Genomic DNA, 26,115 nt, shown 5'->3' on the forward strand with positions numbered 1-26,115 from the left:
ACACCACTGTAGGTTGCGTTTTATAAAATAAGTTCATTAAAGATTTTTGTGAAATTACCAAATTATTTTTGACTACAATTAGTTCAGCCACATTTAAAAAAAGAGTAGTGTAGACAGCAACCAATTTTGTGGAATTTATAGTAAATAACACTCAACATGGTGTTTCAAATACAACAAAATAGTGTTCAACGTTTTATAAAGCGAAGACAAATAAATTAGCAATCTTTGTAAAAAAAAACATTTCGCTCATATCCCAGCAAAGTATTCAGACATTATAAACAGAATTGTATGTCACTAATGTCTGAATACTTGGCTGACTCCAATGAACCATTCTTGGTTCATTTAACACGTATGTGCTCTTAGTAATTCAGTATGAAATCAAACAATTGTTTTTTATAGTTTTCATCTAAACATATGGGAGGTGAAAGAGGCGGAGTGCTTAAATTTGAAGCAGTATTGGCTGTTTTTGAACCGTTATGTGAATCCAAAGCGTTGAATACTTTGTACCAGCTATCAGACAATCTCATTGTAATTAAAAAGTGTCAATTGATTACCTGCTTAGGACATGCACGTGTAAAAATTACTAGTCATGTAGCTAGTTGTCACCCTAAGTGATATGTAAATCACTAGTTCCGGACAGTCTCCTAGAACTGCTGGGATCTGTTCTAGGAGATGCACAAAAGTCAGTAAAAAAAACTGTGAAAAATAAAATATCGAGAAACCTCAACTGCAACTCTTATCGTTAAAATCATATTTATGTACTTTTGAACTATTATGCCTGTTAATTAGGGCTCCTAATCGGAATCTAATCTAATAATTCGATTATAATCAGAGTTTTTTTTTTCTACACAGTTGAATTAAATCGTAATTCAATATAACCTAATTTTTGTCATCATTTAGTTAGACTGAATCATTCAGTTAGTTAGACTGAAAACTATTTTCTTTGAGTGACAAAAACTAACAAAATTTAGACCGAGAATTATTGAGATGCGTTCATCATTTCGAAATTTGAAAAATTTACTTTATTTGGCGTAATTTATTAATTTATTCCCGGGATTGAACAGGGGTCAAATTACCGCATTCGATATCGAGTAAAATTGATCGTAATTTTCTTATTTGAGATTATGGCATTCGATATCGAGCAAGAAATTTAGTAAATTTTATCATAATTTCGATATCGAAATCATTTTTCGATACGATAGTTCATTCGATCACGAATGCGGTAATTTGGCCCCAGATTTTTTTAATATTTTCCGGGAATGCAAAAAATTGAGGAAATTAGAAACCCTACTGTTGACTGATGAATTACACATATCTCTTCAAAGAAGAAAGTACATGCTGCAGATTGCATTACTTTATAAATCTGTTGAAAACAATTAAAACTAAAAAAAACATAAATTTTCTTTAAAAATGTTAAATAAACACAAGTACATCGTCAATTATTGCACTTCTATTTTATTTAATTTTATCATTTTATTTATTAAAACTTTTAAATTATTTATTTTGCACCAAATTAATGGTTGTTACGAACTTAGAGCTCAAAAATATATAATATTAAACTACACAATTATCAATTAAACACTCAAAAAAAAAAAAGAATAATATAAAATGACTTAATAATACTGAAAATTGTTAAGTAAATACTTATATGTAAGTTTTATTAATACAAAAAATAATAATAATAATAAAAATAAAGATTCATTTACAATTAAAGTTTGCACAACTTGAAATAGAATGTCGTATCCAGCTAGCATCTAATTGGTTTTAAAAAATTCAAAACTTTTCGAACTCCAATAAGACCGATGATATAAACTTTATGTTTCAAGTAGTGAAATGTTTGAATATTGAAATGAATACAACCATTCAAAATTAGATGAGTATTGAAATAATTTATAAAATAATAAATGCACAAGTTATACATACATATGTAAATACATAATTCCTATGTAAGAGTATAATACATTATTATTATTACTATTATTTCCCATTTGTGTCTATATATTATTGGCATTTAATCTTTAACTTTTCAATAATTTTAATGTGTAACCAGTATGTCATGTAAATATTTTATATTTCGTTGGTTTTTGCAGCGACCGTAGCTGTGGAGAAAACACGCATGCGAGCTTCATGTTCCTGCATGCAAAAACGCATTCGTTGTTCATGGATTTCGGTCATGTAACGCAATTTGAGTTCCTGCTCTTGCTGTTCAAATCGTAACTTTTGCTCGTGTTCTTTGCGCGCAAAGTCTATCTCGGCCAAGCGTGCCCTTTTAACCAGATCAAACAATTGTTTCTTATACTTTTCATCTAAACATATGGGAGGTGAAAGAGGCGGAGTGTTTAGATTTGAAGCAGTCAGGGAAATGGTGTTATTATTGGCTGTTTTTGAATCGGTGGTATGATAACTTGCATTCGCATTGGACATTGAAGTCAACATTATGCCAGTGGTGGAAACATCCGTTAAGGAGGAAGATGATGTTGATGTTTCACACTTTTGCCTTTTGATTTTCAAACCTATACCCACACCCGAACTGGATTTTTCTTGCAATTTCGAGCTTAACAATGGACTCTTTGTATTGGTGAGCTTTTGTTTAATTTTCGGTAGAGATTTTTTCTTTTTCATTCTGATATTGTTGACTTCCATTAGCTGCTGCTGCTGCTGGTATTCCAAGTGATGTGAATCAGCTGAGGTGGGAGGTGATGGTAGTGCTAAAGTGGATGTTGGTTGGGTGTCTTCACTGTTGCTGTGATTCAACAGGGTATTGGGCAAGGCGGCCAAAGGTGTGTCCTCCTCCTCATCATCCATGTCATCAAGCAATTCCTTTTTCACTGAATTTTGTATTGTCGAATTTCTGGTCTGGCTGCGCGTGCCTCCCATTATAGGCTCCTTTTGCATTTCCTCCATAAACTCCAACATTTGTAAACCCTCCAGCGGTGACGTGCTCTTGGGATGTTTTTGTTGATATTCTTTTTTGGCTGAGTTTTTCATACTACGCCACTGCACTTGTATTTGTTCCAAAGAACGATGACGAAAATTTAAAGAATTAAATCTGGGATGATAGTTTTTTTTTTTTGTTAATTTAAAAAAAAATCATTAAATTTATATATTGTATGATAATATTAAACATCACTTACTGTTTGGTTACATGTAACCAAGCCATACGTTTGGATTTAATACTTTTAGCATCAACAGCTTTATTTTCCACAAAATCAACTTTGGGTTTAATAACCTCAACTAGAAGGCTCTAATGAAAAAGAATTCACAACACCATTGTAGTACTTTATAAATATTTTAACAGTTTATATAGTGCACAACACAAATTTACAATCGCAAGCGTAATAAAAATATTTTTTTTTAAATGAAAACAGTAAATATACAGGTATGTGATGAAAATATATCTATTCGAAAATGTGTGATGAATTTCAAACGATTGTAGAATATTATTATTTTCTAGCACAATTTAGCCCAAGAAATATTTACAAAATTTAATAAGAAAGACTCATTAATTTTCGCGAATTATTCATGCACTGAATTAGCAAATTTTGAATTAATTCTTTTCACACAAAAAAAAATGAATTGAATGAAATTTGAGTCAATTCAAATGAATTTGGTAAAAATTAATTGCAATTCGTTTCCAATTAAAATGAATTTGTATAATGTGCAATTCATTTTTAATTCATTTGAATAGAATTGATTTTGAATTAATTCAAATGAATTAGAATAAAGATTTAGCAATTCATTTACAATTCATTTGAATTGAATTGATTTTGTAAGTAAATCTACAGTAAACAATGTCGTTTTGTTATTCAACTAATTTTGTATGTAAAAGACAGCAAGCATTACTCTCGTTTGGTTTATAACCTAGTACAGTCCAAATACAAACAATTCTTAGATTTAAAATTCCCATGATATACTGGAATTGTTAGGTAGCGGCAGAATAAAAATTTAATTATTAGGTATCGGCGAAAAATCCTATCGAAATGGGAACATTTTGTTTATTTGCTAAAAGAAACCTAAATTTTTATTTTTCATTCCCCCTAGATCTGCTCTTGAATTTGATTGATTGCAACTCATTTTTGTTTTCATTCATTTGAATTGCAATTCATTGTTCTAATTCATTTGAATGAAATCAAAATCAATTCAAATGAATTGGAAATGAATTGCAATTCACTTTAACAAATTAATTTGAATTGCAATTCATTTGACAGATTCATTTGAATTGAAAACGAATTGCAACCCTTTTAACAAATTCATTTGAATTGGAGTAAATTGGTGATACGTAAACCACAGTGTCCCGTGAATAATAAAATAAGTACTGTCAAGTCAACCTTTCCAAGTGATAGCAACCATTGAGATCTAAGTCTGCACAGAGTAATGAACGTTTTGGACTGTCTATGTCCTCGTAAATTACCCCAAAATAGGTAAAATTCTGATTTGTTTCATAGTGTATCCACGTGGGATGCCAAAAAACGGTTGCACTCCTTTTAACAAATTCATTTGAATTGGAGTAAATTTGTGATACGTAAACCACAGTGTCCCGTGAATAATCCAATAAGTACTTTCAAGTCAACCTTTCCAAGTGATAGCAACCATTGAGATCTAAGTCTGCACAGAGTAATGAACGTTTTGGACTGTCTATGTCCTGGTAAATTACCCCAAAATACGTAAAATTCTGATTTGTTTCATAGTGTATCCACGTGGGATGCCAAAAAACGGTTCAGAGCCTATGAACAATCGTCGGGCACCCCTATTGGCCACACGATATTCATCGGAAAATAAAACAGCATTACATTGTGCAACAGTTCAAGTTTTTTCAATTTTTCTGCGATATAAATGTTTTCTTCGAAGCTCTATCTCTAGCTTTTGAACACAGCTGAATATTTTGTTAGACTCATTCCACCTAACCCTCTGCAGTTGATGTCGTAGTCTGACAGACACCGCAAAAAGCTAATTTTGCGTACCTTCGTAAAGTGGAACTAAATAAAATAAGTCATATTTTTAAAGATACTTCCTTTAATTCCAATTTTAATATTATGTTAGCTTGAAAACTATTTACTGTTATAAATAAGGCAAATAAGGTGCTAGTCAAAAACTTCAACATAGTAAATGAGTTTAAAAGTGAGGGGTCTGCTAGACCCCATATCAGTTATATTGTTAAAATTAATCCACGTCAGTTGCAGAGGGTTTTATTTTATTATTTTTGTGATTATTAGTTAAATCAGGATTTGAGATTTTACATCAATTTTCTTTAAAAAACAAATAGTAGCTATAGAAGTAATTTTTGTACTTTGTATTTTGATATTTATACTGTACTTTGGTGAAGGGTATATAAAATCCGCACAGCCGAATAAAGTTCTCTTACTTGTTTCAAATCGTTTCATTTTTGAAATCAATTTCCATCACATACCAGATAATAGGGATAGCTTTAAATACTAGTAAAAGGATAGTGTTAATATTTAAGAAAAATATAAGAAACAAATTTAACTTTCACAAGGTTTAAGGACTAAACATAACTATACATTTCAGCAAGGACACCATTAAAAATAAAAACAATAAAAAGAGAAGGCAATCACCATCAAAAGGAAATCGTTAAGGTTTCAACAAAATACAATAAGGGAAAAATTATTTTCAGGCCATTTAAGGGTTAATCATAAAAAATTTAAAAAAAAATATAAAAACTCAACCCAATGTGATTTTAAAATAAAATTAACGTTGAAAATCATTATATTCAACAATATTTCCAAATAAAATCATAAATTATACACAAAATAAAGAATACATACATAGATAGATATGCAAATAAAAAAGGCTCAGACAAAACAAAATTTGATTCGCCAAATCCCCAAAAAAGAAGAAAAACTAATAAATGCAAAGCAAAGAAAGTTTCTTAATTAAAATTTAATTGTACTAACCCTTTCTGCTTCCTCCCAATTGATAGAACGTTTTTTACGTACACCCTTCTTTTTAACGCCAGCGTTCGACTCCTCTTCTGTTTCGGCTGTATCATTATCAACACCTCCTCCGGCAATACCATCTGCAACAACGCCAACACTACCACCACCACCACCTCCGCCCTCTACAACTTCCATATCCACTAATTTCAGATCCATCTTAATGTTTTCTTTAACAAAACCTGCAACGTCTTCATCTTTTGTAGAATCTTCTTCATCATCGTCTGGGAAATTGTCAAAATCTTCATCGTTTGCTGCAGCAGCACCATTCTCTAATAACTCATTTTTTTGCGTTGGCTCCACCTTTGATAATTTCTGGCCCAATACGGATGATATTTTGAGAGGTGTTACAACAGGACTCCCACTAACGGCTTCATTTAACTTCATTGCACAACTTTTTATCTTGAATTGCAAACAAAATAACACTTATTTAACTTTAATTTAATTGAAAATTCAATTTTCTTAATTTCTTATTCGACCAATAAGTAAAAACCGCAAAAATTTTCTACACCTAAAGGTTTTTTTTTTTTGTTTATATACGCTAAAAAATCGCGAAGACATTTGTTGTTTATCTTTTATCTACTCCTTCTTCTTTGTATCCCCTTTTCAGTGCTGATAACTTTTTCATAAAAAAAAAACACGCAAAATGTTTGTTCTGGATGAATACAGAAAACAGACTGAAAATTTTAATTGGAATGAGAATATATAATTCTTAATGGAATCTAGCCAAAATCTATTTAAATTTGATTTTTCAAATTATCGATAAATTTCAAAATACAATACTGTATTCTTTTTTCGACTTTTATCGACTATTTTCGACTTTTGTCGACTATTCGACTTTTTTCGACTTTTACCGACTATTTTCGACTTTTATCGACTATTATCGACTATTCCACTTTTGAGATAACATAATCGATTGTTCGACTTTTTTCAGCAAAAAGTCGATTGTTCGAACAATCGATTTATAGAACCCTAGATTATATATGTTTTTGAATTAAAAAAGAAGTGCATCTAAAATTTAAAAAAAAATTTTGTGATGCATTGAAAACATATATCAGTTTTATAGTGATTGTTTTTGATTTGTGGACAATTCCGTTATCAAAGCTAGATTTAGTTTTACTTGATATCTCACGTTAGTTGTAAATTGGGTATAACTCACAGATACCTATAGAATTGTAGTTCTCAAAAATTCTCTGAGCAAGCAATTGTCAAAACAATATTTTTTATTAAATTACACAATAGTTATATAATTTTTATAGTTAATAACTTTCCAAAATTCAGTTGTACAAAAATTCAAATAAAAATAAAGTCAGAATTTGTTTTTAAAACCGCCACAATTGATAGAAAACTCGCTAAATTATCACAACTTTTGTGTTGCAACAACAACCAATATATACAAAAGCTACGTGCTTTATGTAAAATAGGTTGCCGGTCTAATATACTTTTTCTAAACGTTAATTTAAATAAATTCAGGACAAAATTGCTTGCTAACTTAAGCTCGTGGTTTAGGTGTTAGGGTAAATGACATCGTTTATGAAGCTGTTCTTGTCAACTTCAATTGTCTTTATCCTATTCATTTCAATGTAATTCTACAAATTTTAATAATCTAGTTAAGATGACTTTAACCTGTCGTTTACACATGCAAGTAACAGTGTAAGTTACTGAACACATTTATACGTTTGCACTAACACAATAACTATGCATGTGTAAATTTACACAATTGTGTTAGTGCAAAAGTATGAATGTGTTGAGTTTTTGCCATTTAAAATATAATAAAAACACTTTTTCCAAATTATTTTTAATTTTACTAAATTAATAATAATTTAATTCAGCATAAAATTGCCGTCACCGAAATAACAGCAAATACCGTTAACTTTAAGCAGCTACCTTTATCGAAATAACTACCCTTACCGATAAAACAAAATTACCGAAATAATCCAAAATAACGCAAGTCTCTTGCGCAATTTTTGTGTTTATCGATGTCAGAGATAAGGAGAAGAACATTTTTCAGATTTATACTCGGCAAGTTGTTTTGTTCTTATATTATTATTATTATTGAAAATGAAAAACACACTTGCGCAACTAAATTGCCTAATGTGAAACGGGTCTAATTTTTAGAGCCGTTGCGCCACCAGTTAACTTTATTCTATCATCCTAATATTTTACAGAACGTATTTCTGCAATACATAGAATAATTCTGGGAAGTGGGTGGTCAAAATTCGCAATTTAATTTTTTTGGAGCCCTCTATTGTTTTTACACTGGCATTTCATTAGCAATGGCATCACTAAAGAAATCGCTAAAAGTTCCGCTAACAGCTAAACTACACTTTTCCCCGCTAAAATGTTTACAGAATCGCTAAATTAGCTAAATTACCATCACTGTGCATTTCTGTGCTGGAATTATTTAACAAAATAATAGAGTTAAAAAGAAATTTTCGAATAAATAGGTATTCTCAATAAATAATCCAATAGCTATAGATGTGTTGCTTGTGAAAAAAGTTCGTTCGGAATATAATAAAAAAGCTATAATAGAAGAAACAAAAAAATAAATAAAAATTAAGGGTGTCGTCGCCAAATCGAAAAATAGCATTCATTAATTTGCTATAAAATTCACCACAGTTATTTTTTATTTGGGGTAAAATCGATTCAACTGTCAGAATTTTTTCTACAGTTTATCGATTTTGTGATAATAAAAAATACATTTTTTTCCTTCTTGTAAAAGGCAGTGTAATCACAATTGAATGTAAAAATTTGAGCAGAAAACTTTGTTGAACAACTTTTGTATATTTTGGGTTAAATAACAAGAACATAAAAAGGGAGGAACCAAGTGCAACAAAATGAATATAGATTTTGCTAAATTGTGCGGCAAACATGGAGCAATTTATGAGGCCTACTACAAACAGGTAAGAGGAGAAATATCAATAAAAAATCATTTTGTAATAACTCGTTATCTATGACGGAAGTGGCCATTGATTTTTAGCCAAATTGAAGATAATGCTAATTATACTATTTCTTATTAAATGTAGATGGATCCTAAGGGTGCGGGTACCATAGAAGCTATGGCCGCAGCAAAGTTTTTAAAAAAATCTGGTCTAAGCGATGTGGTATTGAGTCGTGTATGGGATTTATCTGATCCCAATGGCAAAGGGTATTTGGATAGACCGGGATTTTATGTAGCCCTTAAATTGGTGTCTCTGGCTCAACATGGTCATGTCTATAACATGAATAACATTTACATGGACACAGAAAGACCTCCCAAAGTGGTATGTTTTGTGATATATGTAGATTAATATTGATTTGTTTAAATTTATTTCTACTTTATTTACTTAGGGCGACATTCCTAAGATAGTGCCACCTCGAGTACCGCCCGCACCAGTTGCCGCAGCTGGTATGGCCACGGGAGATTGGTCTATTGGTGTTATTGATCGTTTAAAATATGAACAGCTATTTGAGTCCCTGAAACCAGTGGGTGGTATGCTGCCGGGCAATAAAGTCAAAGGTGTTTTATTGGAATCCAAATTACCCATGGAAACTTTGGGTAAAATTTGGGATTTAGCTGATCAGGACAAAGATGGAAATTTGGATAAGCATGAGTTCTTAGTTGCCATGCATTTGGTATATAAAACACTAGAAAAACGTACTGTACCCGATATTTTGCCAGTTGAATTACGTAAGCCCGGTTTAGGGGGACCACCAAACAAACCTGGTCCTCCAGCAATGCCACCACCACCAGTTGGTGCTGCCGTTCCTAGGGCACCATCTAATGAAGGTTTTGGCGATGGCGGTTTTGTAGCTAATTTCCCCAAGGATATTGCACCACCGCCAGCTATACCCTTACCCGTCACTGTACCACCACCGATGCAACGTGTTCCTCCAGTTGGTGGCCCAGCCACTGTGGCACCGCTTATTTCCACAGATCCTCTTATACCCATTGGTGCTCCGCCCTCGGTTACTGCCAATGCCGATTGGGTTGTTACACCCGACGATATGAAACGTTTTGAGGTCATGTTTAGAGAAGCTGATCGCGATAAAGATGGTTTGGTGTCTGGTCTGGAGGTTAAAAATGTCTTCTTACAATCAGGCGTGCCCCAAAAGATGTTGGCCCATATTTGGTATGTTAATAGAATATAGTTGAATTTAAAATTAAACTTTTTATTACACAATTTATCCCTTAATTAAATATATTCGCCTGTGCCGAATCTTTAATACCATCACAAAAATATACTATAAGAATTGGGAAATATTTTTGGTGAAATTTGGCTGAAAAAATGTTTGCTTATATCTTTTGCATTTTATACAAATCGCGACTACCTCGATTTTTAACCATTTATGATCTATATCTCGATATGGATATCTAATGATATTCAATTCAAAGATTTTTCCAACGACGAATATAACGCCATAGAAGACCGACAATGGTCAAAAATATTTTTGAAGCCGTGTTTTTATTTCACCAAAATATTTTTGCCAAACTTTTTTTAATCTTAAACTAAAAATTTTTATCAAAATATTTTTGTCAAACGATTTTCAATCATAAACTATACTTTGGTGAAGGATATATAAGATTCGGCTGGTACAGATACAGCCAAAAATTGTTTTTTTACGTGTTATTATTTTGAAAATAAAAATTCTAATTGAAAAAAAAAAATTTAATTCCCCCATTCCAGGGCCCTCTGTGACACTAACCAATCGGGTAAATTAACTTTAGAACAATTCGCTTTGGCCATGTGGATGGTAGAACGCAAACAAAAAGGCATTGATCCACCACAAGTATTGACTGCCAACATGGTGCCACCTTCAATGCGCGGCATTGTAACCGGCGTAGATGTACAAGTAAGATATCAATATTGTTTTCTTTAACAAAATCTTTTCTACAATAATTTATATGATTTCGATTGAAATAAAAGGAATCTAAGCCAACTTACACTAATCCAGAACTGGAAATGATATCAAAGGAAATAGAAGAATTGGCTAAAGAACGACGAGCTTTAGAAACAGAAATAGCTCAAAAAGAAGCCGATATACGCATTAAAAATGGCGAAGTTAGAAGTTTGCAGGTAAAGAGACAATATCTTAAATAAATTAATAACAATAAATAATTCTTATATAAATATTATTCCAGAGCGAATTGGATACTTTATCAGCCACTTTAAAACAATTAGAAAATCAACGCGGCGAGGCCCAGAAACGTTTAGACGATCTTAAAGCTCAGGTTAGTTTCAGTAGCTGTAAATATTTATTTATTAAAAGTAGTTAATTTAATTTTGATTTAACTAAATTTTGTTGTTTTTAAATTTGTTTAATTTTTATTATTATTTTTTACTTTTTTATGATGTAAAAAAAATCCTTTTATAAAACGGGTGTGTTTATTTTTTGTGTGTTAAATCAAATTGGCCTCAAATTGCTTTAATATAATAAAAATATGTTATCAACACAATTTGATTTGGTTTTTACATGAATCCCTAAACAAACAATTTCACAAATATCCTGTATAAAACTCCCCAACTCCAATAACATTCAATTTAAAACAATTCAAAAAAAAGAGCACTGAATATGAGATGTCCTTAGCAAATATAAATGTAGATATTTCCCAAAAGAGAATTCAGGTTGGTTGCGTTGTGTTCTCTTATACCATTTTTGTTTGTTTTATTTATTATACCTAATTTATATTGTCTGATTTTGTGTTAATATTTTCTATATACAATACAATACATACTACATACTTGTATAATTTGTTAAATTTTTTATGTTTTTTGTACACACTTCTGCCAAATATGAAAAGTAAACATTCTCTTTACTCGGGTAAAGTCTTGTGCTGCATGTTGTCCCAATTATTCATAGTCTTTGTGTGTTTTCCATTTGAACGTTTTTTTTCTTCTTTCTACTTTTGAATGTTTTTAAATAACATCATCTAATATGCTGTTTATGTTTTGTTTAATCCTTTTATTTGTAGGTTAATAAAATCCGTGAACAATGCCAGAAACAAGAAGATACCATTAATGAACAAGAGGGTGAATTGAATGCAAAACGTTCCGAATTGCAAAAACTTAAAGATGAGGAGAACTCGTTGCAAAAGGAATATGATGAAAATAATCGAGAATTACAAAAATTAACTAATCATTTACAAAACACACAGCTGCAAATAAGTTCGGTAAGGTGATAAACATTTTTTAAAATAAAAACAAAATTTAAAGATTTCATGTCTGTCCGCATTTTCGACAAATGCTCGCTCGGTACTGGTTCCATGTAATGGTCTGGCCAGTTTTCAGCAGCTCATAATAAGTAGGACCCTTTTGCTCCCACCAAATACAGAACATTAGTTTAGCGCCATGGTTATTTGGCTTTGGTGTCGATTTGGCTGGTTGACCGGGCTTTACATACGATTTCCTACGCTTCGGGTTATCGTAATGGATTCATTTTGTATCGCAAGTAATGATTCGGTGCAAAAATGTTTTTTTTTTATAGCATCATTTTTCAAACATCATTTCGGACATGCATTCGTATGGCACTCAATTTCTCTGCCTTTGGGAATCCTGCTGCTAGCAAACGTTTTGAAATTGTTGCTTGAGTAGCTTCCAATGATTTTGCATGCTCTTGTTGAGTTTGACAACAATCTTCATTGAGTAATGCCGCCAATTCTTGGTCTTCAAACTTTTTGACAGCCCTGGTCGTCCTGAACCGAACAAATCATCTCTCTCACACTGAAACCGATAGAATAATAAATTTACTTCAGCTATAATAACAAATTTATTTAAAACAAATATGATTTATATCATTCCTCTTTAGATTCGTTCAATGGTAACGCAACTAATGGAGACCCAACGTCAAATGACTGATGCTTTACTATTGTGTCGAGCTGCTATTGAAGCAGAAAACACTGAGCTAGTGTCAGAGTATCAATTGAAAATTGAACCAGATTTAGATGAGGCACGTAAAACATTAGAAAAAGAGATTGGAATAAATGACGATCCATTCAATGATAATAAAACAGCTTTAAATAAAAATAATGGCTTTACAACAAATGGTTTTGAAAGTGATCCCTTTGTGGGTAATACAACAAAGACGATCACAACAGCAAAAGGAGGTTTTGATGACAGTTTTAATACTGGTTTCGATGCAGGATTTGATGCTTTCAGCAGCAGCAATACAACTAGCGGCTTTGGAGAAACACAAAAGGATCCATTTGGTGGTGATGCATTTGCAAATAAACCAGAGGTAATAATTCGATTTTTTTTTTTTTTTCTATTCTATATTATTTGAAATTAATTTATTATAAATTCCAGCCTGTCAAAGATACGTTTGACAGTGATCCCTTCGCTTCGTTACATGCGCCCACGGGTCAGGGTCAGGTGTTAAGCCCCAATACACAGACTGCTTCCTCAATAGGTAGCAGTAATAAATCAGGACCTCCACCTAGACCAGAATCGCCTAGTCCAGCTTTACCGCCCAAAAAATCAAAGGTACCACCGCCAAGACCAGCTCCACCCAGGCCCATACAGGTTGGTTTTTTATTCTTCTTCCTAAAACTTTAAACCATAAATAATGTATTTATTCATTTAATTTTAGGCTCCAAATCGTCCGGCTCAACCAGATGCCTTTGGTTCTTCCTCAAATCCAGGAGGTTTTGCTGATTTCGCCGATTTTGACAATAAGGTGGGTAATTATTCAGTACGTTGGGATCGGTGGTAATGCATGCACACCGCTTTTTCATAAAACAATTTAATTTTGTACTAACCAAAAAAACAGTAGTTTGCAATTTATTATTGTTGTTTAAATTATGTTATTTTTTATTATTTAAATCTTTTGTTGTTTTTGGCTTTATACTATTATTATTATTATTATTTGTTATATTTTAATAAATATTTAACAAAATTTTAGTTTTCTTTAGTTTTACTAAACAAAAATTTCATTAAACTATAACTATACATTCATTCATTTTATACGAATTTTCAACTTAATTTCAAATTTGTTTTCGATCGAATTGTTTTTTTTTTATTCTTTGGCTATTTAGTTGCTTTTTTATCCTGAGACAAAACCATACTAACTGTATGCTTTTACATTTTTTTTCTACAAACAATTCTATTTTCAGTGAACATCATAATATCGCATTACATTTACTCGTATATATATTAACTGTCTCTCTAACTCTCTATGCCCCCCCCCCCCCCCCCTCAAACCCTCTCTTTATATATATATACATAAAACATATTAAAAAAAACAGAACATAAGAAACAAATAACCAATTAATTAATCGTTTATTAATTAACATACATTAATTATGCAAAACTAAATGAAAATGTTAAAATGTTGTTTTCTTAATTTCCTTCATAACAAAAAACGATAAAACAAACCTAAATGAAAATTTAACGTTATATGTATAATAATTTAGAGTGTAACTAAATTAATTAATACTATTACTTAATAATCAACACTTATTGCATTAATCTATCATGTGCTAACATTAACAAACTGAAGGCTTTATAAAATTGTTAGTTTTTTTATGCATTAAGCTAATAGTACCAATTAAACCCAGCAGATTTATTTATTTATTTTTTATTTGTAATACATATAAAACTGATAAAAATCAAATATTAACATCAATTTAAGTTATTGATCATGAACATAGTACAGGATCAGTGTTAATTTTTTTGTGAAAGCAGTATATTTTAACCAAAAAAATAGTTTTGAAATATTCCCTCAACACAACATAGTTTTTAAATTTTTCGATTTAGTTAGAATATTGAAACGATAACACCATTTAATCTTCCTCCTATTCAGTTTACTAATGTTGGTAAATATAGATTTACAATATTGAATCAACAAATTTATGGCATAGAAATTATGAAAAGCTAACATTAAACTTGATTGGAAGTTGATGTATTGGAAAAAACTGTTTATCAGTTATTTGATGGAAATCGATTTTGAAACTAATCGTTTTGAAACTGAAAAATTTGATGAATTTATTACTTTCATCCATAGTATAAATTTTCATTAATTTTATCACATTTATCACATATTTTATCTGGGCTGTATTTTGGAATGAAATACAATAATACACTAGTTCAAACATTAAACTTGAAATTGAACAAAATTCATCGTAATCTTTCAAATCGATCGGTTTTATTACCAATCGATTTCCGTTTCCATCACCTATTTGAATTCCATAAAACGTCGCAAACTAATTGAATTCTTCCGATTGTTATCATATTCGTAAACACATCTATAGAGTCATTTGGACAATTCCATTTTTATTTTTTTTTTATTGTGAAAAACTCGGGATTATATTCACAAATTTAATTTATGGCAAAATTAAAAAAATATTAGGTAAATATTCATAGATGTCAGAATCTTGTATACCACCACCAGTATGGACTATTTTTTTTTATGTGTTGACAATAAAATATTTTTCTGATATAGGGGTTATATGGGGGGTAGGGTCAATTATGGACCGATCCTCACAAAAGTTGGTAGAAAGGTTCATATACAACTTGTTTTTGTCCAATTTCATCGCGATATTAATTATTATAAGGCAATTAAGAATGTCATTTTCTGAGGGGGACATTGTAAGATGGACCAGTGACAAATCTTGCCTTATTTTCGCCATATTTTACAGTATAATTTCAGAGTCCTTAGAACTAACTTGTGGAAAATTTTATCAGGATTGCCGCATAATCTTATATATAAATAGGCTACACGTTTTTTTGTGGTACACATTTAAGTATGTTATTGTCCACCAATAATGACGAAATATATATGGTTTAAAAGCTTATTTTCTCTAGATATGCACAATATAAAAAACTGTTTCAAAATTCTTTCCACAAAGGTGGTAAAAAAGCGTTTTAAAAGTGGTCGAATTTCGGCCACAGGTCGATCCTAGTCCATATATTTATGACTGTTCAAACAGTATTCCGGGGGGATATTTGTATGGGGACTAGGTGAAATCATGGTATGATATTGCCAATTTTCAAACCTTATCAAGCCAGTTAGCGCCTTTGCTTTGGGGCCTTTCGTGTTTATATATACTTTTTGGTACTACGACCAATATTTCGATCTTTTTGAACTCTATCCCCCATATGCATAAACAGTTTATAAATTTATCAAAGGTTTATAAAACTGATTTTGTAAGGAAATTTTGTTTAATAAACCTTTGATAAATTTATAAACTGTTTATGCATATGGGGGTATGACTACATTTCTGGTATATAATAACTACAACACGAATCATACAAAATGGGGTTCACGATAAATAAATCGTATGTAGACAGCTGTTATTTCAGTAAGTTTTCTGTTGTCGAAAGTTCTTGACGTGGGAAATAATAGTCTGTTTCACAATATCGATAGGGAAACTTAAATCAGATTTCTTTCGCTTAGAAATCTTTCATTTGACAGGCTATAAATATCTTATCATTGAGTTCTCAATATTTGGTCGTGTGAGACTCGGGTTATTCTGGATCGAAGATCCAATTGTTAAAGTAGAATTAGGGGAACAGTTTAATAAGAGGGGAGTGTCATGAAGTCATTGACAACATGTTGACAATAAGTTGGGGACGGTACGGTCTATGTGGGGCAGATACCTGCTCCGAACGGCTGTCGGCTTAAGTCGGCTTGAAAATAGCTGCCGGTTTTGATAAAAGTTCCTTAGTAATTTTATAAAATTTTCGGAATTTCACTTTTAAAAGTGCAGGTGTCTGATATGGGGCTCTAAGGTATTAGGCCTGTTGCTCGAACATGAACTCAGTGAACATGGGATCGCAAATAAAAATTGTATAAATTAAAAAGGGAATGACAAACTTAAATTCATGGTGAAAGGTATATAGAGTAAACATTGTCGAATTAATGATGAAATATGATGCAGGATTGAAGAGGATAAAATTTTTAAAATTTTGGTCTGTATCATGAAAATTAATTTACTTGTTTGGCTTCGTAAATAATCGCCCTGAATACCACAAAATAGTATACGTCAGTAGACTCTTATGCTATTTTAAAATTTTTCAACAACTTTTAGTTATTCTTGTTCACGAAAGTTTTTTAAAGTTTTCAATTGTTCATTTCATCATTATAAAACTTGTAATTTATTAGTTAAAAGGAGTGTAGTAAACATCATTTTGACTTCTTCTTACATTTTTAACATTTTATTTTATCTGCTGGGTTATTTATGCGCGTTCGAATAATTCCATTTTAACATTCCCTCAACCAAAGAATTTCTCTAGTTAATTATTTATTATTATTATCATTAAGTTAATGTATGTCTAAAACAATTTCAAAGTGACTTAACAATATTTAGCTAATAACTAATAACATACACTTTACACTAAACACATGATTTAACAAACTAACATAGAGGGGAGTTCATCCATAAATGCAATAATTTTAAGTCACTATATGGTCAATTCACAAGGTCTCTTATCATGTCATAATGTCTTAATATTTCACGACTCGGCGGCTCGGCTTAACCGACTCTTAGGCGTTGGGCGCAGGTCTCTGTTGGTTGGTTAAGATAGCACAATAAACATAGCATACAGAGTAGTATTATTTTAGGACATTTTTTGCTTGAAAGGCAATAAAAACCATTGTAAAATATTAGGACATTATGACAATATGACATATAATATGCCAAAGCATATTTGGTATTTACTAAAAGCAGCATCAAACATTTTGATGAAGATCACTGCAGTAGTGTTGTATAAATTTACTGTATTTACGGATGCTCCCCCTAAATACTTAATAACTAAAAAAAAACATTAAACTATAATAAAGAAAATATTTAAACATTTGTTCGCTTATAATATTTCTTCGTGTACCTTAACATCTTGAATAAAAAAAGTGTTCGTTAAATTTAAATAACTACAATTAATATTAATTTTCTAAATAACCACCAACCATTTTCTGCCCTATAACTAACATTAACGATTTCCCTTAAAAAATCATTTCATAAATGAATAAAAATCATAAAACAGCTTTAAAGTGGTTTATTTCAAAAGAAAATTTAAAACATTATTTTGCTTTATAAAATAAATCATAGTAAATTTTCAAATTCTTGGGAACAAAGAGTAAGAAACCCAAATAATCAGGCTTTGTCAGACATTTTGTTCGGAATGGTTTCAATTCCGTAGTTTTTATTCCGATCGATTTCGTTTTAATTTATTAATTCCAAAAATATTTAATAATTCTATATTTCTGATTTAAATTTGACAGAGTTTTTAATATTAAAACAAAAGTGAAGCTTTTGGTACAGAAATTGATTAAACATTTTAGAAAAACAAAGAAATATCAATTCCACTTTGAAAACTTAAAGTGGTTTCATTACGAAAGAAATTTTCGTTTTACTTTTTCTGCAGAAGCAAAATACGGAATTAATTTCACTTTCGATCGGAATGGAGTTCTGTGACAAGCCTGAATAAAAAGCAGTCTCTAGTAGTATTTGTTTAAATAGTGGCTTTTTAAATGATATCTAGTCAATTTTAAATACTCAGTAACATTTCAAAAACTTTTAAGGCAGAATAAAATGTTCGAAAGAAATATTAATTTAATTTTTAAAATCAAATAACATTTGTGCTCTTACCTATTCCATTAAAGAATTAATTTTTAATTAATTTCTAGGCATAATTCGTTAATTCATTTCCTTGAGAATTTATTCTCTATATAATGAATTCCATATTGAATCACTACAACTACAAAAAGTTTTTGCAGAGTTTAATAGGCCAACATTTAAAAATTGAGTGTTTTTTTTTTTTTTTTAAAAAGAGAAAAATCCATTTAATTATTGAAATACTATGATTTATTTTACTTTTTTCTATATAAAATATATTTAACTTAACGACATCATAAATAATCACCATGAAAACCACATAATAGTAGAAGTATTACTCATTTGGACTTATAAAAAATTATGTTATTGTGTTTAATTTGAAATGAAAAATAATGTATCAATATTACTTCATTTAATCCTAAACTATTTACGAGTTTTGAAAATCAATGATTAAAATCAAAGTACATATTAAATGTTTAGCTAAATATTACTAGTTTGAATTTAATTGTAAATGTTTTTTTTTTATTTATATTATTTAAAAATATCAGTATTCATAATACATAAAATATATTAATTATTGACCAATTAAGAAAATAACAAAAATACTCCATTAATATTAATAGGTTAGTAAATGTGTTAAAAATTGAGAAATCATATGCGAATTCTTTATTTCTACAATAGGAATATTTCAGAAAATATTAAATTATTTCAGTTCAGTTCATAAGTATTAACGAAATACAATTACATAATATGTTTAGAACTAAATGACCTAAGCATACATTTCGAATTCGCCATTTGATTTCCAAACCAAACAATAGGCCAGACTTTAGGTACAGCAAAACAATAGTAATTAGACAAAGAAATTTAAATTAATACTAAATACATATTTGTAATCATTCTTCAATACCTAACACATGCACATACAAATTTAAATGTCATTTATTAACTTATTAAAAAAATACCCGATAAACAACAAAAATAATAAACGAATATAATACAAAAACTCGTTATCATTATTATATTTATGGAAAAATGCTATAGTTAAATTTAAACAATTATTAAAAAACAAATTACATACAAAATGGCATAACAAAATAAATAATTTAATAAAATCTCAATTAATGTAAAGAACAACAAAAATTATAAACATTAAAAACTAAAAATAACTAAAAAAAAAAAAATTTGCAAAAACAATAAAATACATACAGTGTAATTAAAACATATAAATGAAACAGTTTTTTTTAGTGAAAAGGTAATAAGATTTCTTTTAGCAGTTTCAAACAAATTTTTATTTATTTCATTGCCATTTTTTATTTTGTTCTATATATTATTGAAAATGTTGTGTGGTTAGCTTGGTTATAGTAAATATTTTATATTTATTTGTGCTTGATTTTATGTCCATTTTACATTATTAACGTATTTGCATAGTTTCTAATTTGTTTTTATTTTGCATATTTATTGTGGTGATTTTTTTATTTTATTTTTTATAAAGAAAAACTATTTTTTGGTTAGGTAAACATTTTCCAGCAATTGAAATTCAAAAGTAGAAGCAAGTGTATATTTTGCTGTTCTTAATTGATTTTCAAATAGTGCAATTCAAATCTATTCCCAAATAAGAATGGGTAGTAATTTTTAGCAAAATATCTAAATTCAAATGTAGGCTTCAAAGAATTTTGAAGCTATATAAGCTTTTTTAAAAACCTGGTTATGTACGAGAATGGGTCAATAAGTCCGCGACTTTTTAAATATCCCGGCTCTTAACTGAAAGGACAATACTACTCCTGTCAACAAAACATGTGGCAGTTGCCTCCTGTCACAATTTGAACAACCTGCGTCATTTTGTTTGTGTTTGACCGCCATTGATAGCAGACTACCATCTGATCCATCAATTTCAATGGTAAAAGGGTGGTTTACTGAATTTCGTCGTGGCCGCACTAGCACGGAAGATGTCGAACGTTCTGGACGCCCAGTTGAGGTCTTTAAACCAGAAACAATTGAACAAAAAAATCACGATTGAAAGAGCGAGAGATTGAAAGAGCGAGAGATTGTGGAATCCATAGGCATCTCACATGGATCAGTGGATTCAATTTTGAATGATCACTTGGGTATGAGAAAGTTTTCCGCAATCGGGTACACTCATGTGCAGTATTCATAGCAAAAATCCATTAATTAGGCTACGAAATGCTCCCTCTTCCGTCTATTCTCCGGATTTAGCCCCGAGTGACTATTTCTTGTTTCCGAAACTGAAGAAATGTCTCGGCGCAAAGAGATTTGACTACAACGATGATCTCGACAAATCTTATTTTATGGAAGTGATAAACAAATTGTAAAGCTTCCTCGGTGGTATAATTTTGAGTTCCCATAGATTTTCTATGGGATTGATATAAACACGTACCTTATTGGATTGTAACCTCTCGTTTACAACCCTACAGATGTGTTTGGGGTCATTGTCGTGCTGGAATCTCCAAACCGGTGGAATATTTTTCTTAGCTATGGATACATAACATCGTTTAAAATGTATCTATCCGATTCCTGCTATAGTATCTTTTATGATATGAATTGGACACATACCTGCCCTGAAAAGCCTGTTTTATTTGTGTACTTGGTATACAGCCTCTTAAATTGATTGTGAATTCATACGAAAAGAGAACGAGTATTCCATTTCTGTCTCGACCGGTTTAAATGTTCATTGGCAAATTGTGCAGTACAGTTCGAGAAATAATATTACATTTTTGATTATAGATAAAATCCCGAGGTGGAATTTTTGGGAATTTCTTAACATTATCTTGTCTAGGAGTTGTATTACGAGGTACTTCTCCCAAATCTTACAAAATTTGTTTATAGTTTTTGAAACTGTTGATTTTTTAATTGAATATTTATCACAGATCGTGCTTCAATCCAGCTTTAAATTCCGTTATTAATTTGGATTTTAAATTCTCGTTAATCTTGACTCTAATCACTTTTGTTGTTGTACGAAAAAGAATTACAAAATAAATATTGAAATAGATGTGTTGTTGTAGCAGCAGTATTTGCTTAGTTGACAGCCCTTGGCCGAGTGAACTCGGGTCATTCCGGTGCGTAGAACCGACTGGAATTTACTATATTTTAATAGAAAACCTAGTAAAGTTGAACTTGTCTTAGAAATATACATTTATATTTGCTAAAAGGTTATGTTTTGTATTTATTGTCACTCATGAATTTTAAACTCGAATGCTTGAAACGCTGATATTTACTATATTTTAAGAGAAGACGTAGTGAATTTGAACTTGTCTTAGAAATATAACATTTATATTTGCTAAAAGGTTATGTTTTGTAGTTATTGTCACTCAATTTATTTGGAGGCTTCAGAAAGTTATTTATTTTTGCTAGATTATTTTTGAATTTCAAAACCAGTTATAATGTATAACACTTATTTATAAATAAAAATATTTCTGTTGTTGTCTTTTAATTTTCGCTTTATTTTATTTTTATAATTTTGTTAATTTTTTGTTTTTTTACTTTAATTTATTTTTTTAACAAACATGTAGGCTCCCACTTTACCACCACCATTTGCACCCACAATACCAACAAAAACACAAACTCAAAACAATTTTATTAAGCTAAAGAACACAACAACATTAGCCACAACAGTCACTCCACCATCGTCATCAACAACGTCGTCAATAGCTTCATTGTCTACAACAAATCTATCATTATTTGATAATTTCACTTTGACACCACCCATTCCTGCTGCAATTGCAACTGCATCCAATCAAACATCCACATCCTTATTTGGCTCGAATACGGCTTTAAATAAAGATGCTTTAACGGAATTGTATAGTAAGACAAATGCAAGCATTTCCACCACGACCACCGTCGATAACATCACCGCCATCACCAACACTAGTTCAACAACAAACATTAATAATCATTTAACACGTTCCACTACACCACTGCAGCTGGCTGCAATAACAACAACTAAAACAACAACCCCAAGTACATCGAGTGTATTTGATGCGTTTGGAACAATAACAACGACATCGTCAACTGCAACAGCGGCAACGTCTACAACAAAAAAGACGGATCATTTTAGTACCATCAAATCAACATCTTCGATTATAAGTGGACCGACAGATTTTAAGGATGATCCATTTAAAGACTATCGTTATGAGGATCCTTTTAACATTAAAGATCCTTTCGATGACGATGATGACGAATTTCCAACTGATCCGGATAAAGTGTTTAAAGATGATGTAATTGTTGCTTCGGATGGTAAGTAAAAATAAGTAAGAGTGTTATATTCGGCTGAGCCGAATCTTATATATCCTTGACCAATTTTAAGATAAATATTGAAAATAATTTTTTTTGGTAAAAAAAAAATTTAAAAAAAAAAGAAAATTTCGAGTTAAAAGAACGAATCAAGCCAATATCCGTTGTCATGATGGAATATTACGGATTCATGTCTGGTCGCATATTCTAGGAGTTTATCGGTACAGGCTCCCTTTGGTAGTCTGGTCAGATTTCAGCAGCTCTTAATAGACCCTTAGGACCCTTTTGCTCCCACCAAATACAGAGAATTACCTTAACGCCATGGATATTTGGCTTTGGTGTCTATTCGACTGGTCTTCACATAAGATCGCTTACGCTTCGGGTTATCGTAATGGATCCATTTTTCATCGCAAGTAATGATTCGGTGCAATAATAATTTTCTTTTATATCGTTCAAGCATTATTTCGTATGGTACCCAATCTCCATGCTTTTGGATGAATCCGGCTGCTCGCAAACCTTTTGAAATTGCTGCTTGAGTAGCTCCCAATGATTTTGCAAGCTCTTGTTTAGTTTTACAACAATCTTCATTGAGTAATGACTCCAATTCCTCAAAAGATACGCCATCTATTGTAAATTCCGCATTTTTAACTTATATGATAAGATTTTGAGTGAATATCAAAAACTGCTGATTGATTAATGTAAAATCCATTATTGGGTGCGATTCGAATCGACTTTTAAATTCAAAATAAAATTATAAGCTGTTACTTTCCGAAAGTTGATTTAAACAGACAAACGGAACAATTTTTTTTTGTATTAAAAATATAAAAAAATCACTTATATTCCAATTTTTTCTTATATTCCAGATGAAAAACTTAAAATCGGTCTCAACAACGACAACAACAATTTCGCCCTCGATTCCTTTCAAGCAAATACAACAAATTCATCGAGTGCTTCGAATGCCTTCAGTACGGCTAAATCACATTCTACTGTAAGCAGTGAATTTTTAAATCAATTTGATAGCTTTACGCTACAATCGAATCCCAGTCCAGTGCCTTCACAACATTCGTCTACATCATCAGCATTTATGGGTGCAAGTGCAACGGATATAAAAGATGCCGGCGCTACAAAGTCTAAAAGCAATACACCCTTACCCTTAAACAACACAAAAGCAGGAGTCACAACATCCTCAAGTCTATTTGATAATTTTGCTGATTTTGATACTTTCTCCACGAAATCTGCCACATCGACTATGGAATCGAATAAAAAATTGAATGTAACAAAAGCAGATCCCTTCTTTGATGCATTTAATGACAACTTCGAGACAACATCCAATAAAAGTTTAGACTCGAATTCAAATCAATTGAAAACGAATACAAAATCTCTAACATCACTTGATGCATTCGATGCTTTTGGTAATAATGTTGCCGATAAAAATGTCACAGCATTTGATGCTTTTGGTGATAACTTAAAGACAGCAGCAGTGCCGCAACAAGTTTCGGCCATGTTTGATGCATTCAACGATAACAACTTTGAGGATGATTTCTTTAAGTCGTCTAATCTTGCAAAAGGAACTTCCAATACCACCTCACTGAAAGAAACCAATTTAAATAACAATAACTCGAAATTGAATAAATCTCCTTTACCCTTTAATGATAATGATTTTGGTAAATTTGATGCTTTTGCAGCGCTAAATGAGGATGATTTTAATAATACATCAACGTCTTCATCTAATCTAAATAATTCCATTGCAAAACCAAAATACTCTTTAACAAAAACTGATAATTTAATAAAAGTACAAAATAAATTAACAGTCGATAATAACGATAATAATGACAAAACTGCGGCTTCTAATCCCGAAAACGGTGCTAAATTGCCAGACAAATTTGTGGCAGACTATTCGAAACCGGAAACATTTGATGATGATATGGAAGAGGCCATTAAACGCAGCATGGTGGATCAATAAATAAATAATTAATTAAGCAAATATAATTGCAGACAAACTTTTATTATAATTATTTACATTACAAACTATATTTAATCGTGTCTTCTTTTTCTCTTAACTCTTACATATTTCACTTTTCTCCCAAATTTAATGTACGTTTTAATTTTATGTTAAATTTTAATTTGATATTATTATTATTCGGTTCTGTTTACAGAAACAAAACAAGAAATCTCTCTCTCTCCTCAAAGTCTAACTTTGTATATTTCTTGTATTGCTGTTTTAATTCCAAATTTATAGTATATATTTATTACATGTAACATTATATTACATTAAATTAATTTAATTTAAAGTAATACGTATATATTCCATTATATTTTAATAATGATTTTTTGATTTATTAAAAGAAAAGTACATATACATAATTATGAAAAATATGAACAAACGAAAATCCCAATTAAAACATGAATTCAATTAATTTTTACCTTATACAAACAATTACCATTCATTCATTTATACTTATATATTTTTTTTTTAAATTTTATTTGTTATCGAACTCAATGTATTATTTACGATATTATTCATTATTTAAAATTATAAAATTAAAAATACTTATTAAAACGTAATAAACATACAATAAATACTTGTATGTGTAGCCGATGAACATAATCAAGTATTAAAGTATACATATTTAAAGTAATTTGAGATTCTTTTGAATGAAGTATTTACATTTTTGTAAAATTTTGTTGCTTTTTGTTGGAGATAAGATAACATTAGTCTTTGAAAATATAGACGATATTCGGAAGAACATGCCGCAGAGATGATTAAACACTAGAGTTTGTTTCCATCCGGGGTGTGCTTAGTCTGCCCAGGTTCTTCAAAGGTCTGCTTCCTTTAAAATCTTGAAATAGTCTTCGAAAATATAGACGATATTCGGAAGAACATGCTGCAGAGATGATTAAACACTAGAGTTTGTTTCCATCCGGGGTGTGCATAGTCTGTCCAGGTTCTTCAAAGGTCTGCTTAATTTGAAATCTTCTTTACCACAGAGCTGTCTTGTATCTTTGGAATATGTTTGTTAAGCTTCTAATAAAGCATTCGACGAGATAAACGCTTCCGCTCTCGGTCGGCTAACGACTTATGCAATCCAAGGAGATGAATTCGTTGGCTCTATAACTAAAGACTAGCTACTGAGTAAAGACTAGCTACTGAGTATTACCAATAATTAGTCGGATGCAATTCTTCTGCTCTCATCTGCTAACTACTTATTGGCCAATACTAGTTAACGAGTACAATCCGATGAGATAAATGATTAGGCTCTCGGTTGGCTAACGATTAATTATTGGTAAATACAGCTTATGGATGCAATCCGAGAAGATAAATTCTTCAGCTCTTATCGGCTAACTACAACTTGTTGGCTATGACTAGCTAATGAGTACAATCCGACG

At 30.8% G+C, this 26,115-nt stretch overlaps 3 protein-coding genes across 5 annotated transcripts in view; 2 read left to right on the plus strand and 1 right to left on the minus strand.

The window, feature by feature from the left end:
* The window catches only part of GstE12 (Glutathione S transferase E12), a 213,940-nt gene that overhangs the window by 176,453 nt on the left and 11,372 nt on the right, over positions 1-26,115 (plus strand). The gene's annotated exons all lie outside the window — the stretch shown is intronic.
* On the minus strand, positions 1,814-6,527 carry LOC135961886 (uncharacterized). The gene is made up of 3 exons (XM_065513524.1): positions 5,913-6,527; positions 3,135-3,244; positions 1,814-3,049 (listed from the first exon to the last, which is right to left on the minus strand). Exons 1-3 carry the CDS (start codon positions 6,336-6,338, stop codon positions 2,068-2,070), a joined length of 1,518 nt encoding a protein of 505 aa, XP_065369596.1. The 5' UTR covers positions 6,339-6,527; the 3' UTR covers positions 1,814-2,067.
* Positions 8,366-25,367, plus strand: Eps-15 (Epidermal growth factor receptor pathway substrate clone 15). 3 transcript variants are annotated; one of them, XM_065510842.1, is made up of 14 exons: positions 8,366-8,586; positions 8,674-8,854; positions 8,978-9,214; positions 9,282-10,063; positions 10,619-10,784; positions 10,859-11,008; positions 11,074-11,163; positions 11,495-11,557; positions 11,905-12,102; positions 12,738-13,166; positions 13,235-13,450; positions 13,518-13,604; positions 22,008-22,731; positions 23,592-25,367. In XM_065510842.1, exons 2-14 carry the CDS (start codon positions 8,789-8,791, stop codon positions 24,689-24,691), a joined length of 4,308 nt encoding a protein of 1,435 aa, XP_065366914.1. In that variant the 5' UTR covers positions 8,366-8,586; positions 8,674-8,788; the 3' UTR covers positions 24,692-25,367. The 3 variants fall into 3 exon arrangements, with proteins under 3 accessions (XP_065366914.1, XP_065366916.1, XP_065366917.1); XM_065510844.1 differs by having other exon boundaries at positions 8,678-8,854; XM_065510845.1 differs by lacking the exon at positions 11,495-11,557 and having other exon boundaries at positions 8,368-8,854.

The sequence above is a fragment of the Calliphora vicina genome, chromosome 5 (genome assembly GCF_958450345.1).
Source record: "Calliphora vicina chromosome 5, idCalVici1.1, whole genome shotgun sequence".
Classification (NCBI taxonomy): Eukaryota; Metazoa; Arthropoda; class Insecta; order Diptera; family Calliphoridae; genus Calliphora; species Calliphora vicina.